This window comes from Chlamydomonas reinhardtii, chromosome 12 (assembly GCF_000002595.2).
Source record: "Chlamydomonas reinhardtii strain CC-503 cw92 mt+ chromosome 12, whole genome shotgun sequence".
Taxonomy (NCBI): Eukaryota; Viridiplantae; Chlorophyta; class Chlorophyceae; order Chlamydomonadales; family Chlamydomonadaceae; genus Chlamydomonas; species Chlamydomonas reinhardtii.
Window position 1 is genome coordinate 6,641,954 of NC_057015.1, and position 15,307 is coordinate 6,657,260.

The following is a 15,307-nucleotide window of genomic DNA, read 5'->3' on the forward strand; positions in this document are numbered from 1 at the left end:
CACAGGTGATGCAAGCGTCAGCCGCAAGTGCAACTTCGGTGACCCACCCTGAACCTCCTCCACTTCACAAAGCGCGCCACCCGCCGTCCAGATGGCAACAAAATGCTCCAGCTTAGCCGCCTTGAGCTGTGCGGTGAGAAGCTGAGTGGGCAGAGCCGACAGGGTTTCAGGGGTTAGCGTGGCGGCAGTGAAACGCAGCCGCATCACCCTGCGCAGCTCGCTGACCACCTCCCGAACCACATGCTCCGACGTCTGCTTAGCAGGCTCGCGGGACCAGTACGCACACCAGACGGCGTACAAGAAGGTGGCCCGCAAAGTGCTCCACAGCAGCGCGCCCGCCCCCCGCGGGCCTGAGGCCCACATACCCATGCGGTCCCCCAGCATGAAGCCCGCGTCCGTCACTGGCGGCGCCGCTGCCTGGGGCGCAACACAGGCCCACAGCTGCTGCAGCCACGTCCTCGCCTGCGCATACGCTGGACACTCCAGGAAGATGTGCGTCAGGCTGGCCCACGCCCGCGGGCCAGGTGGCCCGCAGGCGGGGTGAGGACAGTGCGCCCCCAACCCCCCGCACCCCGTGGTCACCCGTGGACGAATTCCCTTGCCCGCCCTGTACAGCCCGCAAGGCAGGTAAGCATGTTGCAGCCGGCTGCTGGCTCGTCAGCCTGCCGATGGAACCAACGAGTGCCCCGCTCCCCATGCTCCTCCATCAGTGCAGCGCGGGCATTGTGGCTGGCCGCTGCGGCAGCTGCCCGCTCCTCCCGCACCGCCAAGTTGGCCATGGCCGCAGCCTGACGCTGCGCGGCGCTGGCACCCGGCCGGTCGGCCAGGGAAGCGGCCGTGTCTGCGGCCAGCACCACGCCATGCAGCCCATCCCGGGTCTGGCGTGCATGCCGACGGTGGATGCTGGTGGCGGCCTCCCGCAAGAAGAACTTGTCCGCCTCCCATTGCGTGCAAGCGCTGTCACCTGTACTGGCCACGGGATTTGCGGCAATGTGCGCCTCCAAGCGCTGCTCGAGCTCCAAACGCAGCGAGGGGTGAAACAGCAGGTATGTGGGGAAGCGCCACTGCTCCCGGTGCGCATGTGGCAGGTCGGGCAAGGACAGGGTGAGCAGCACACCGTTGTGGTCCCCAGGCGCCCCATACGTGCGAGCGACATCCACCACCCACGGCGCCGCGGTGGCACTGACATACCACCGATCCAGGCGTGCAGGAGTGGCCGGCTTGGGCGTGGCCGGATGCGTGTAGCCCTTGGCGCCGCCACGCTTGCTCGCCCAAGGGTCCACCAGACTGAACTGGGCGAGGAGGCTGGCAAGTTGCGGGGCACCTGCAGCACGTGACGGGCTAGGGGCCGCCTCCTGACTGGCATCGGTGACACAGTTCCAGTCCCCACCGACAACAAGCACCCTGTCCATGGCCAGGTGGGGATGCAGCCCGGCAAAGAAAGCAGGCTTGTCCGCCACGGCCGTGGGCGCATACACACACACGAAGCGCAGGCGCAAGTGACCCACGTCCCAATCCCAACATACCACACGGCCCGCCGCATCCGGTGACGGCGGCTGCAGTACGCAGCCTGGAAGGGACAGCCGACTCCGCGCCAGGATAGCCGCCCCACAGGAGTGGGGCGACGCTGCCGGGCTGGCAGCGAGGCAGTGGCGCCACGGAAGGCACGCCCCCTGCGCGGCACGAAGGCAAGACTCCAGCGCTGTCGTGTCAGTAGCGTGGGTCTCCTGCACCATCGCCACATCCGCCCCAACTTGCTGCAGGTGCGAGACCAGCGCCCGCGCCTTGAGCGGCGAGCCCAGGCCGTTGACATTCACTGTCAGCAGCCGAAGGTTCGCCGCTCCCACTGGTGGCCGCATTATGAGCCCCCGCCGGCCACGGCAGCGCCGTGGCGGTTGCGGTTGCTGTTGCTGCTGTGGCGTTTGCGGCGGGGGGCGCCACCCTGGCTGGGGGGCGCGCCGCCGCTGCTGGTGCTCATGCTAGCGGCGCCTGAGCTGGCGCCGCCGGGGCGCAATGGAGCGCTGCCCAGGCTCATGAGGCTGGAGGTACTGCGGCTGCGGTGCTGGCGTTGCCGGCGGCTAGGCCCGCTGGCCCCGCCGGGGTCCGCCGGCCCACGCTTAGCGGACCGCAGGGTGCGGGCGTCTAGGAGCACGTAGTCCATGTAGGCCGTCTGCACCTGCTGCGCGGCGTCATCCAGCTGCTCCGTCACGTCGGAAGGCAGGGGCGTGTCTGCAGGCTGGGCTGAGTATAGGCGCCACCAGCCAGTGAACTCGTCGTGCAGCTGTGCCAGGACGGCGGTACGGCCGGCCGGCACGCGGCAGACGGCCCAGTCCGGTACGGTGGCGCCCTGGTCACGGAGGTAGGCGAGGAGGCGGCCACCAAGCGCATCGCGGCCAAGCTGCGTCCACTCATACCCCTGCACATCTGCGCAGCGGTTCTGGTGCGTCACGAGGTCAGAGCCGATGGCAACACACGTGTCACGATTCAGGCAAACGGCCCCGTACTCCGCCTCACTGCCCGCACCCCCACCAGCGCGCCCAGCCGTGTCGGCCGAAACCCCAGCCAGCGTGCCCAGGCCCCTGCCCCTGTCCTTACCACCACCCGCCGGTTGTGACGTCTGCAGTGGCGGCCCCGCCTGGGGCGGCGCCTGGGTCCCTGCCCGCCCCGCTCCTCCACCCTGGCGCCCCGACCCGCTGCCCCCACCAGCCTGCTGTCCCCTGGCCGGCCGCCCAGTGGGCACGTGCGGCGGCGCGCTATCACCGTCCTGCGGGGGAGGCAGCCCGCCGCCCAAGCGCCCTGCCCTCTGCTGCGGGAGCTGGGCGGGGCCGCAGCGCCCTTTGGAGCTGGGCTGTTGCTGCGGCGGCGGCGGCGGTGCGTGCGCGGCTGGTTGCACCCGTCGCCCATGCCCGGACGCCGCCGTGGCCGCGCCATCGCCCGCCCCGTCCTGTCCCCCCAGCGTGGCCAGGACCCCAAACCGGGAGCCGGTCCGGGGCCTGGGCGGCTGCACCTGGCGCTGCTGCTCCTGCTGCTGCTGTTGCTGTACCCGCCGTTGCTGCTGCTGGAGATGGAGGTCCGCCATGTAGGCTAAGTACCGCTGCATCACAGCTGCCAGCTGCTTATCCTGCCTGGCGGCTGCCCGCTGATCAAAGGGCGACTGTGCAGCGGGAGCCCCACTGGGCTGCTGCTGCGCACCAGCCGGCCCAGCATCGGCACTGCGACGCCTGGCCGCCGGCGGCCCCCCAACGCCTGCCGACGGCTGCCCCCCGCTAAGCCCTCCCGCTGCCACCCGCTGCTGTGAAGAGGGCTGCTGCTGCCGCTCGGCCCTCAGGGGAGCCGCAGCAGCACGGGTGCTTCCCCCCGCCACCAGAGCTGGCAGCGAGGGCGAGGCCACGGCGGGTGGTCCGCGGGCGCCACCAGCGGCAGCCGCTGCGTCACCCACACCCGCCGCCTCCTGCATCTGCACGTCCCCCACGTGGTCAACTACGTCAACACATTGCCCACGCCGTGACACTGCCGCGCCAGGGCCACCGCCCACCCCGTCCTGCCCCCCCCGCGTGGCCAGGACCACAACCTGGGAGCCGGTCCGGGGTCTGGGCGGCTGCACCTGGCGCTGCAGCTCCTGCTGCTGCTGTTGCTGTAACCGCCGTTTCTGCTGGAGATTGAGGTCCGCCAGCTCGGCCAAGTACCGCCGCATCACAGCGGTCTGCTCCTGGTCCTGCCCGGTGGCGGCCCGCTGATCCAAGGGCGGCCGTGGCGCGGGAGCGCCACTGTGCTGCTGCTGCACGCCAGCCGGCCCAGCACCGGCAGGGCGAGGCCTGGCCGCCGGCGGCCCCCCCACGCCTTCCGCCGGCTGGACCCCGCTAAGCCCTCCCGTTGCCACCCGCTGCTGTGAAGAGGGCTGCTGCTGCAGCGCGGCCCGCAGGGCAGCCGCAGCAGCACGGTTGCTTCCCCCCGCCACCAGAACTGCCCTACCGTTCCAGCCCCTATTAAACCATCAGTTAATCGCTGGTTACCCAGCGGTTATCCCGGGAGGAATGGCCGGTTTGGCACTCGGGTTACCATCGGTTTATTTGGGCTTGAGGCCGCTAACCGACGGTTAATAGACCGCCTCACTGGTTACCAGCGGTTAACAGACCGTGTGGTAACCAGTGTCGGACCAACTGGTTACCTTGCAGTGACCGCTTGGTTACCGTGCTGCGGCCCAGGCCCGCCCAGCTGCCGCCTGCCGCCCAGCCCCCGCCCAGGCCCGCCCAGCCCCCGCCCAGGCCCGCCCAGCCCCCGCCCAGCTGCATGCCGCCCAGCCCCCGCCCAGCTGCATGCCGCCCAGCCCGCCTGCCAGCCTGGGTTTAGGGTTGTTCATTGTGGCCTGTACAGTGTCTCCTTTACATGATGCTGCCATGATATACAAGCCCCGCCCTAGCAGTGACCACACACATCAGCCTGCTGCAGTTTAGTACCAAGTGCACCATGCCAACCCATGTCAACTGCCCCCACGCACCAATACTACTGCATTCCACTGACTGCATCAATGTACTTCACCTCGTGCCCAAGAGACCAACGGCGGCAGGGCAGCGAGGAGGTCACCTGCCTTGTGTTCCCAGTCCAACTCACCAACAACACCATACTCAGTTAGTCTGCTTCCCTACTCCTTGGCACTCTCCAGCTGAGTCTCCGTGCATTCAAAGCCCACCACAGTCTTGCTCTCCTGGTCTGCCACTGTCTACAACACTATATTACGTCTGTGCCATTAACCCAAGCCTGTCATATGATGTCTAAATGGTATGGATGTGTCAAACGTGCAACAACAACCATTGGCGTGTCTGCTGGGCATGACGTCTCCCACCACCTTGACACCCGCCTCCACTGCAGTCGGCACATCACCCGCCTCCACAGCAGCCGCCACTGGTGCCACCGCGCCCGTCTCCAACTCTAGTGCCGGACAGCTCGTGTCATGCTAGCTCCTGTAGTTCTGCCTCCACTGGCTGCACCTGCATGCACGCGTGCACACATGTGAACACACCCTGCACTCCTGCCGCAAGGTGCCAATGCCAATGCAAGGCTGCCGGCCAAGAACAGAGTGCTTGGCAGTGCACCGGACCTATCTCATGAAGCGGGCCTGTATGTGTTTTGGTGTGTATGCCCACTGGTGATGCGGACACTCACCGTTGCTAAACACAATGTTGCAGGTGTGGCAGCAGTCCAGCCAGCCGACCTGGGGGAAGGGGCGTGTGGCAGCAGGCGGGTATGTGACACAGACTAGAGGTACCAGGAAGTGATATAGACATACATACCATACAGCGCTAGTAAGGGAGGCAGCAAACAGTCATCTCTTGAAGGCTGGGGCTCCGACTAGCGAACACAACGTGAGTGAAGGGGTTGCGAACCATCTTGCGCCAGGGTTGCAGCCGCTGGGGACCTGCATCTACCTGCATCTACGGCATCTCCTCAAACATATTTCCCATGGACTCACCCTCGAATGGCTCCTAGAATCGTCCTCAAGAGCATGGCGGAGGATCCTGCAAGTACACATACACACACGGGGTTGTGACACATGGCCGGGCGGGCAATCCAGGCTGCAGGTTTAAAGCCTCCCGTCTTCATTTTAGCCTGTGGACTAACCTGTGGACTTCTGTGAGGCGCGACAACGGTCGTGCTGAACGTGATGTTGAATGTATGGCGTTTTTAGACTTCCCCATTAAAACATTAAAAGCACAGCTGATCATTTATGAGGCACAGTTGTAAGTCTCATGTGATAGCTGGCTTCAGCTGACGTCTCAGCAGCAGCGTCGCCGAGCTGGTCAACGAACGAGCGGTCAGCAGCGCGAGAACTCGCATCCCAAGCCAACAAAGCAGCCTCAGCCACCAGCTCTTGTTCTACTGACATTAGAAGTAGCCTTATTTTTGTGTTTACAAAGCAAAATAGCGACTGGCGAGGGGCGGAATGAGGGAGAGCGAGCAAACGCTCTATAATGAAATGTAGTATATAAATTATATGTATACAGGTATATCAGTTATCACAGCATATGTAAATTGGCTGCTTGAAGTTGAAGGCCCGCAGGAACCCCATGCAGAGGCTAGCGTTTTTCCCTCAGACCCCAACGGAAGGCCTGCGCAATGTACTGGGAAAGATGTCAGCTTTTAACTTAGTGTACTAGGGAGGATGTAAGAAGGAGAAAACGGCCTCAACCCGGTGATGTAAAGCACTCCGCACTCGGGGACGGCTTTGAGTGTTGGCGTTGATTGATTTTTATAGGCAGTAGTCAATATGCACAGTGTGGCCAAGTTAATTTACACAAGTCAACGAGTTGACGAAGATGGGTTTGCGTCCCCCGGCCGGGGGACGCTCGACCACTTTCTCTGAGACACCCGAAAAGCCCGAATTTCTGGGACAAGTACTCTAAATGCATAACAGACTATTGATATCAACCGCTAAAGCCATGCGCCAAGTGACAGTAGTGACCGGGGGGGTTCATTGCTGCTTCGGTCGACACAGCCAGCTGCTCAGGTGCATTCCTATGCTCAGGAAGCATACACTACATGCAACTACATTACTAAAGTAAGTTTACAGCTCAGGAAGCGCGGCGGTCTGAGCTCGGCCGTCAGCGACTGCCGGAGGGTTACTGGGGGGGCACGCTGGGGGGTTCAGGGGCTCGGCAGGGGCGAGGCCGCCCCAAGGATCCCACAGGCCTCGCCCCAGACTTCTCGCCCATATGTTCCCACTTAACAAACACTACATTTGGGAGCTCTTACATGGCCTTCTGGGCTGGCGAGGGTACAGGGGCCAGGTGGGTGCGGGTGGGGGTGAAGGGGGCAGGTTATGGGGGTTGGTGAGGTTAGGGGCCGAAACACTGACGTAGGGAGGAGGCGCGGCGCTGCTAAATGCCATCAATGCATGCTGCACAGTTGTGGTTTGGTAGACTACGTGGATTGGGAAGCATCAAGGGGAGACGGCAAGATCAGCAGTGGGATGATCATGGATGGTATGGGGTGAAGAAGAAGACGCACACCTTGCTCCCAATATTGCTGTTTGTAAACATCTGTGTGCATTACCATGCGGGGGGGCAGCTAGTACAGGTATTATAAGTCCTCCCACGGTGTGTGTGAGGGAAGAGGGCAGGCCCCTACCTTAAGCATAAGGCACGCACCATCGTGGCTGGGCAGCGAGTGATGAGTTACCTGCGGGTGACCAATAGGGAGCCGCTGACAGTTCCGCCCCAATGTGGTCTCCTAGCATAACACCCCCAGCCATTGCCGAAGGCACGGCCGCGGCCAGAGCTGCACGCATCTACGCTGGGGGCAGGCCCTGGCCAGGCTGGGCGGGCCTGGGTGGCAGCTGGGCGGGCCTGGGCGGCGGCTGGGCGGCCCTGGGCGGCCCTGGGCGGCAGCTGGGCGGGCCTGGGCGGCATCTGGGTGGGGGCTGCGCGAGCCTGGGCAGAGCCTGGACAAGGGCTGGGCAGGAGCCACATACCAATGGGTTACCAGGAAGTTACCATTTTATCAAAGTTTACCGAGGTTTTACCGATCAGCCAACCCATACCAATCCTGACCGATGCTAACCGACGCTGACCATCGGTTTATGAGGGTGACTGCCCGGTAACCGCCCCCATACCAATCGGTTTAATAGGGGCTGGAACGGTAGGGCTGGCAGCAGGGGCGGGGCCCCGCTAAGTGGCCCACTGGCGCCACCAGCTGCAGCCACCGCGTCACCCAAACCCGCCGCCTCCTGCATCTGCACGTCCCCTACGTGGTCAACGATGTCCGCTGCGGTCGCCATGGCAGCCGCGGGCATCCCCCCACCCAAGGTGTTGCCACCCAGGTCGGCGACCCCGGCTGCAGCCGGAGCAGGGCTGCCTGCCGCAGCTGTCGTGGCTGTCCCAGCCGCCTGGGGGGCGCCACGGACCTCCACCTGCATGGGCTCCTCACCGGGCATCTCAAACTTGGCACAGTGCAGGTGAGAGAGCTGCGGGTCCCAGATGGGGCCCCGCACACAGGCAAAGATGTGGTTGGTGATGCCCTGGCCCGCGGGGGCCTGGGGCTCCCCCTTGGGGCCCACCGATTTGGCGCACTGCTCTGAGACCACATAAGCACACGCCAGGTTAGAGGGGTCCGAGGTGGTGGGATAGCCGCCCGCCTGCAGCACCAAATTGGTGCGACCGCGGAAAGCCCCCCACACAGGGCCCCCTACCATCTTGACCGTGACGGTGTAGGTGCCCGGAATGATGGGCCGGGTGTCCACTGGCACGTGAACCGTGAGGACAGCCTGACCGCGCTGGAGCGGTACCGCCAGCGGCGACTTGCGCATGAGCTCCGCTGTGAAGGCTGCTTTGCTTGCGCTGGTCGCGCGCCGGCTGAAGGCCAGCCCCGCAAACGTGCGGGAGGGGCGGCCTGTGCTTTTTTTTTTTGAGGAATCATCCTTACAAGGTTGAACAGGGGCAGACGCGCTGCCCCCCTACTGCCCGAAAGCAGCCTGGTCCCCGAGACCAGAACCCTGACAGGGCAAGAAGAGAAGCAAAGAGAAGAAAAACAGAAAACAAACACCTCGAAAACCGCCACCAACCACCCCCAACCATCCCACCCCACCCCACCCCGACACGGCAGACAGAGCAGAAGGCTGGCCCCCCCGCCCCCCGGGCGGGGTAGCACAAAAACACCGCCAGACCTAACCCAAGCACCAGCCTACACCACAGCCTAACCGCAAGAACCACCACCACCGCGCGCCAGAAGAGGAAACACCAGCGCTACGCACCCGCCCCGCCCAAACCCACCCCACCCCCACAAGTCGGTTGCTTAAGCAACACCCCAGGAGAACCGGCAGAGGAGACACAAGCAGAAAACTAAACGGGCCAGATGTGGCGCTGACTAAGCGGGCTCCAGTCCGCTGCAAGACGTGCTGTGCAGGAAGTCCCACAGCCGCCCAGGCGCTGCCACTCCAGCCAGAGCTAGTACTCATGGGCGCCAGACAAGCTGATGACGATAATACGCCACGCCAGTGCCTGGAAAGAAACGCTGCCCAGAAGGAAACCTAGGGGGCCTGCACAGGTGATGCAAGCGTCAGCCGCAAGTTCAACTTCGGTGACCCACCCTGAACCTCCTCCACTTCACAAAGCGCGCCACCCGCCGACCAGATGGCAACAAAGTGCTCCAGCTTAGCCGCCTTGAGCTGTGCGGTGAGAAGCTGAGTGGGCAGAGCCGACAGGGTTTCAGGGGTTAGCGTGGCGGCAGTGAAACGCAGCTGCATCACCCTGCGCAGCTCGCTGACCACCTCCCGAACCACATGCTCCGACGTCTGCTTAGCAGGCTCGCGGGACCAGTACGCACACCAGACGGCGTACAAGAAGGTGGCCCGCAAAGTGCTCCACAGCAGCGCGCCCGCCCCCCGCGGGCCTGAGGCCCACATACCCATGCGGTCCCCCAGCATGAAGCCCGCATCCGTCACTGGCGGCGCCGCTGCCTGGGGCGCAACGCAGGCCCACAGCTGCTGCAGCCACGTCCTCGCCTGCGCATAAGCTGGACACTCCAGGAAGATGTGCGTCAGGCTGGCCCACGCCCGCGGGCCAGGTGGCCCGCAGGCGGGGTGAGGACAGTGCGCCCCCAACCCCCCGCACCCCGTGGTCACCCGTGGCCGAATGCCCTTGCCCGCCCTGTACAGCCCGCAAGGCAGGTAAGCATGTTGCAGCCTGTACACCAGGACCTTTGCCCCCCGACTGGCGTGGCTGTTCCACAGCCTCCGCCACGTACCCCGCAGAACAGTGCTCGTATCTTGTAGATGCCCTCAGGCACCCGGCATCTACACATGCGTAGATGACCCTGACCGCGGCATCTACACTTAAGCCCTCAGGCCCCCCAAAACGTCTACGCTTCCCCCATTTTTGCGCCCAAACCGGCCCAAACCGTCTACACTGCGTAGATGCGTGGCACCCAAACCCAAAAATTTTTCTCCGCCTTCGGCGGATTTTGGGCACATTTCTACAGTGTAGATGGAAGATACGAGCACTGCCGCAGAAGGGACGCATCCGGGGGCGGCATGCGAGGGTCGCCCTCCACCGCCGCCGCTGCTGCCGCCGCCGCCGTGGCAGGCCCAGTGCTAGGTCCCGCCCCTCCCGCCGCCTGCTCCTGCAGCCGCGCGGACCGCCGCGGCCCCTCACCCGACTGCTGGGACGGGGACGCATACGACTGCAGTTCTCTCGCCGGCGTGTTCTGCAGCCCGGCTGCCGCAGAGGTGCGGTGAAGCCAGGGGTCCAGAGCCACCGGGTTATTGTGGAAATGCTGCGCCGCCGTGGTGGTCAGCTGCGCCGCTGCACGCTGCCACTCCGCCTCCCGCTCCGCCAGCCGCGACTGTGCCGCCGGCTGGGGCCCCGAATCCCCCGCCTGCTGTGTTGTGCTGTGCAGAGAGTGACCCTGCAAGAGCTGCGGCTGGTTGCCCTGCCTGCACATGGTGTCCAGCACTGACAGGGCAGCACTGGTCACCTCCCGGACGCCGGCTGAGGACAGCTGCTCGCCCTCTGGGAGCCCCGTGGTGGCACCCACCAGAAGGACTGGGTAGGTAGGCACCCTCCTCCTGAGGGGGGGTCGTCTAAATGGTTAAGACACTCAAGCCGATTTCGTTAAGGCTTCGAGAGATCCTGGGTTCGAATCCCGATCACCCCACCAGGAAGGGCCCTGGTTTACCAAAACCCATCCACACCTTGGTGGTGTGTAGACCCCCCCTGTGGTGCAGGGAGTCTCTGGGGTACAAGGCTGGAGCTCTGGGCCTGCAACTGGAGAGCTTTCAAGTTCAAGATCCAAGATTCAAGTGGAGCTCTGGGCCTGTCAACTGGAGAGCTCTAGATGATCTGTGTGGTCATGGCAGTGGCTGTAGTTGTCACCTAGCTGTTGAGAACTCCAGTAGGTGTGTGGTGTCACCTGGCTGTTGAGGTTTCCAGTAGGTGTGTGGTGGAACAAAAACTTCTCTTCTCTTCTCTGATCTCTGGCCCTATCAAGGTTCTGTGATATGATCCAGGCTGCCTTGGCAGTAGGGTGGTAGTGCGTCTACCACCGCAACCTTGTAAGGATGACTTAAAAAAAAAAAAGGCAGGCTGGGGCCCTGAGGCTGCGTCGTCAGGTCCTGCACGCCGTGCGCCAGGCTATGCGTGGACAGGGCAAGGTGGAGCTGCAGCCCGGGGCTGAAGAACGGGCTGGCAGTGCTGCCCCCATCTGCAGGGGTGCGGTCCGCTGCCAAGTCTGGCAGTGGGCGGCGATGCCCAAACGCAGGCCCCCACACGGCACGGCATGTGCTGTTGCGGCCGCGCCGTGTGTGTGTGTGCTGCATGGCTGGTGTTGGCCCCTGGTGTCTTGGCTGCGCTGAGACACCAGGCGGAACTGACCAGGATCACCCAGCAACTGCATAGCTACCCAAGATCAGCACTCACAGGGCATCACAGCAGGGCGGGCGCCAGGCAGCCGGGCGCCAGGCAACAAGGGCACGAAGACGAGCCACACCCCAAAAAAACAGCTAAGTGCTGCAGGGCTCCCCCGACCGCCACACCCAAAGCACCCTGCTGCACGCGCGGATGCAAATGACCAACCACAAAGGTTGATACGCCGCCTGCTCCAAGCTGGTGAAGTGTGGTGCTCGCCGAGATGTTAAAATGCCGACAAGCAAAATGTCGCCAACTCCACGGCGACGCTCCTGAACCGCCAGAATCCTATTCCATAGCAGTGTCGAGTTCCAAAGCACAAGCCGGCATAGGCTGAAGGGCGCTGGAGAGGGAGTGTCGCGCTACAGCTGCAAAGTGGACTGACGAAAAACGAGCACGCCCACAAATGCAAACTGCTTCACAGTGGTTCGTAGGCCTTAAGAAGCCTAAAAGAAAAGGAAGCAAGTCAAACAGCGCGAGAGAAATGACGTCGACTGTTTCAAAGCTGTGCAGAAGGAAAGTAGGATGCAAGAATAGCAAGAGAAGAGAGTAAAGTAAAGTAAAGTAAAGTAAAGTGGGGCGGCTATCCTGGCGCGGAGTCGGCTGTCCCTTCCAGGCTGCGTACTGCAGCCGCCGTCACCGGATGCGGCGGGCCGTGTGGTATGTTGGGATTGGGACGTGGGTCACTTGCGCCTGCGCTTCGTGTGTGTGTATGCGCCCACGGCCGTGGCGGACAAGCCTGCTTTCTTTGCCGGGCTGCATCCCCACCTGGCCATGGACAGGGTGCTTGTTGTCGGTGGGGACTGGAACTGTGTCACCGATGCCAGTCAGGAGGCGGCCCCTAGCCCGTCACGTGCTGCAGGTGCCCCGCAACTTGCCAGCCTCCTCGCCCAGTTCAGTCTGGTGGACCCTTGGGCGAGCAAGCGTGGCGGCGCCAAGGGCTACACGCATCCGGCCACACCCAAGCCGGCCACTCCCGCACGCCTGGATCGGTGGTATGTCAGTGCCACCGCGGCGCCGTGGGTGGTGGATGTCGCACGCACGTATGGGGCGCCTGGGGACCACAACGGTGTGCTGCTCACCCTGTCCTTGCCCGACCTGCCACATGCGCACCGGGAGCAGTGGCGCTTCCCCACGTACCTGCTGTTTCACCCCTCGCTGCGTTTGGAGCTCGAGCAGCGCTTGGAGGCGCACGTTGCCGCAAATCCCGTGGCCAGTACAGGTGACGGCGCTTGCACACAATGGGAGGCGGACAAGTTCTTCTTGCGGGAGGCCGCCACCAGCATCCACCGTCGGCATGCACGCCAGACCCGGGATGGGCTGCATGGCGTGGTGCTGGCCGCAGACGCGGCCGCTGCCCTGGCCGACCGGCCGGGTGCCAGCGCCGCGCAGCGTCAGGCTGCGGCCATGGCCAACTTGGCGGTGCGGGAGGAGTGGGCAGCTGCCGCAGCGGCCAGCCACAATGCCCGCGCTGCACTGATGGAGGAGCATGGGGAGCGGGGAACTCGCTGGTTCCATCGGCAGGCTGACGAGCCAGCAGCCGGCGCGCAGGAGCGCATCACGCACTTGAAGGTGCCGGGGCAACCGGCACCTGTGGCGCTCACGGGGCCGGGCACGCGCAACACTGTCTCCGCAGCCGCCGCAGCCATGTACAGCAGCACCAGCCCCACCGGCCTGTTCCGCGTGCAGCCGGTCTGTACGGCGTCGCAGCAACAGCTTCTGGCGGCCATTGACCGCAAGGATCCGGCGGATCTGCAGGCCGCCGCAGAGGGGTCCGGTGACGGCTGCTCTGTCTGCCGGGTCGGGGTGGGGTGGGGTGGGATGGTTGGGGGTGGTTGGTGGCGGTTTTCGAGGTGTTTGGTTTCTGTTTTTCTTCTCTTTTCTTCTCTTCTTGCCCTGTCAGGGTTCTGGTCTCGGGGACCAGGCTGCTTTCGGGCAGTAGGGGGGCAGCGCGTCTGCCCCTGTTCAACCTTGTAAGGATGATTCCTCAAAAAAAAAAACGGCGCCCTCAGTGATGCCGAGCTGATGGCAGCGCTGGCTGGCTCCGCCAATGGTAAAGCACCTGGGTCGGACGGGGTCCCGTACGAGGTGTACAAGGTTTTCTGGGCGCTGCTGGGTCCGCGCTTGTGTGCTGCTGCTGCCGCTGCCTTTGCTGCCGCTGCAGACGCCCACGATGGCGGTGAAATGGCGGCGGCGCTGCCCGCCTCCTGGCGGGAGGGCATCATCACGCTCATCTACAAGGGCAAAAGCCTGGACCGCGCCGAGCTGGCGTCGTACCGGCCCATCACGCTGCTCAACTGCGACTTCAAGATGGTGTCCAAGGCCGTCAGCGCCCGCCTGCAGCCCGCCCTGGATGCAGTTGTGGATGAGCTGCAGACCGCGTTCATCACCGGCCGCTGGATTGGAGACAACGCGCTGTACCTCCAAGGCCTGATCGAATGGATGCGCCTGGACGTGGGCGCGGACGGCACGCCACGGCAGGGTGGTGCGCTGTACTTCTTGGACATTGAAAAGGCGTATGACCGGGTGCACCGGCAGTGGCTGTATGCGTCCGCAGAGGGACTGGGGTTTGGGCCGCGCATGCTGCGCTGGATCCGCCTGCTCACTGCCAACGGCTCTGCCCGCGTGTGTGTGAACGGGATGCTCTCTGACGCCTTCCCAGTGCTGAACGGCTTGCCGCAGGGCAGCACCGCCTCACCACCCCTGTGGGTCATCCAGATGCAGCCACTGACGTCCTTTCTGCGGAGGCAGGTGGAGCAAGGGGCACTGCGCACGCCCCTGTTACCCAGCGGCGAGCAGGCGCCACCTGCTGCCCACCACGCTGACGACACGACCCTCACGGCGCGCGACCCGGCGGTGGACGGGCCAGTCCTGATGGCGGCAGTACAGCTGTTCTGCCGCGCGTCCAACGCCCGTGTCCATCCGGACAAGAGCAAGGCCATGGGCCTTGGCAGGTTTGCGCACCTGACGGGCCCTTGCCCACACACGGGGGTGCCGTTTACCACTGGCGCCGTGACGCACCTAGGTGTGCCCCTGTCGTGGGACTCTGATGCGGCTGCAGCTGACTTGTACACCCGGCGGGCTCGCGGCATGGCGTTTGTGGCGCGTCTGTGGGCTGCCCTGTCTCTGACTCTCGTTGGCCGTGTGCACATTGCAAAGCAGGTGCTGGCGGCAAAGCTGGCCTACCACTTCAGCTTCCTCAACCCGTCGCCTGCGCAGCTGAAGGAACTCACCGACCAGCCTCCTGCTCTGTCTGCCGGGTCGGGGTGGGGTGGGGTGGGATGGATGGGGGTGGTTGGTGGCGGTTTTCGAGGTGTTTGTTTTCTGTTTTTCTTCTCTTTTCTTCTCTTCTTGCCCTGTCAGGGTTCTGGTCTCGGGGACCAGGCTGCTTTCAGGCAGCAGGGGGGCAGCGCGTCTGCCCCTGTTCAACCATGTAAGGATGATTCCTCAAAAAAAAAAAGCTGTTCTGCCGCGCGTCCAACGCCCGTGTCCATCCGGACAAGAGCAAGGCCATGGGCCTTGGCAGGTTTGCGCACCTGACGGGCCCTTGCCCACACACGGGGATGCCGTTTACCACTGGCGCCGTGACGCACCTGGGTGTGCCCCTGTCGTGGGACTCGGATGCGGCTGCAGCTGACTTGTACACCCGGCGGGCTCGCGGCATGGCGTTTGTGGCGCGTCTGTGGGCTGCCTCTGACTCTCGTTGGCCGTGTGCACATTGCGAAGCAGGTGCTGGCGGCGAAGCTGGCCTACCACTTCAGCTTCCTCAACCCGTCGCCTGCGCAGCTGAAGGAACTCACCGACCTGGTGGACCACTTTGCTGCGCGCTCCATGCACGCTGAGGACGCCAGCCTGGTGTCGCACGGGAACCCGCTCCTGCTGCCAAAGCGGGAAACGGCATGTCTGCCGTA

General features: G+C 64.1%; 2 protein-coding genes across 2 annotated transcripts; both read right to left on the reverse strand.

The window, feature by feature from the left end:
• Positions 1–1,708: 1,708 nt before the first annotated feature.
• Positions 1,709–3,144, reverse strand: CHLRE_12g539203v5 (uncharacterized protein). The gene has a single exon (XM_043068714.1). It carries the CDS (start codon positions 3,077–3,079, stop codon positions 1,859–1,861), a length of 1,221 nt encoding a protein of 406 aa, XP_042918808.1. The 5' UTR covers positions 3,080–3,144; the 3' UTR covers positions 1,709–1,858.
• A 3,132-nt stretch (positions 3,145–6,276) lies between these two features.
• On the reverse strand, positions 6,277–11,934 carry CHLRE_12g539204v5 (uncharacterized protein). The gene is made up of 7 exons (XM_043068715.1): positions 11,364–11,934; positions 10,146–10,502; positions 9,082–9,507; positions 8,186–8,385; positions 7,718–8,131; positions 7,146–7,176; positions 6,277–6,633 (listed from the first exon to the last, which is right to left on the reverse strand). Exons 1-7 carry the CDS (start codon positions 11,383–11,385, stop codon positions 6,563–6,565), a joined length of 1,521 nt encoding a protein of 506 aa, XP_042918809.1. The 5' UTR covers positions 11,386–11,934; the 3' UTR covers positions 6,277–6,562.
• Positions 11,935–15,307: the final 3,373 nt, after the last annotated feature.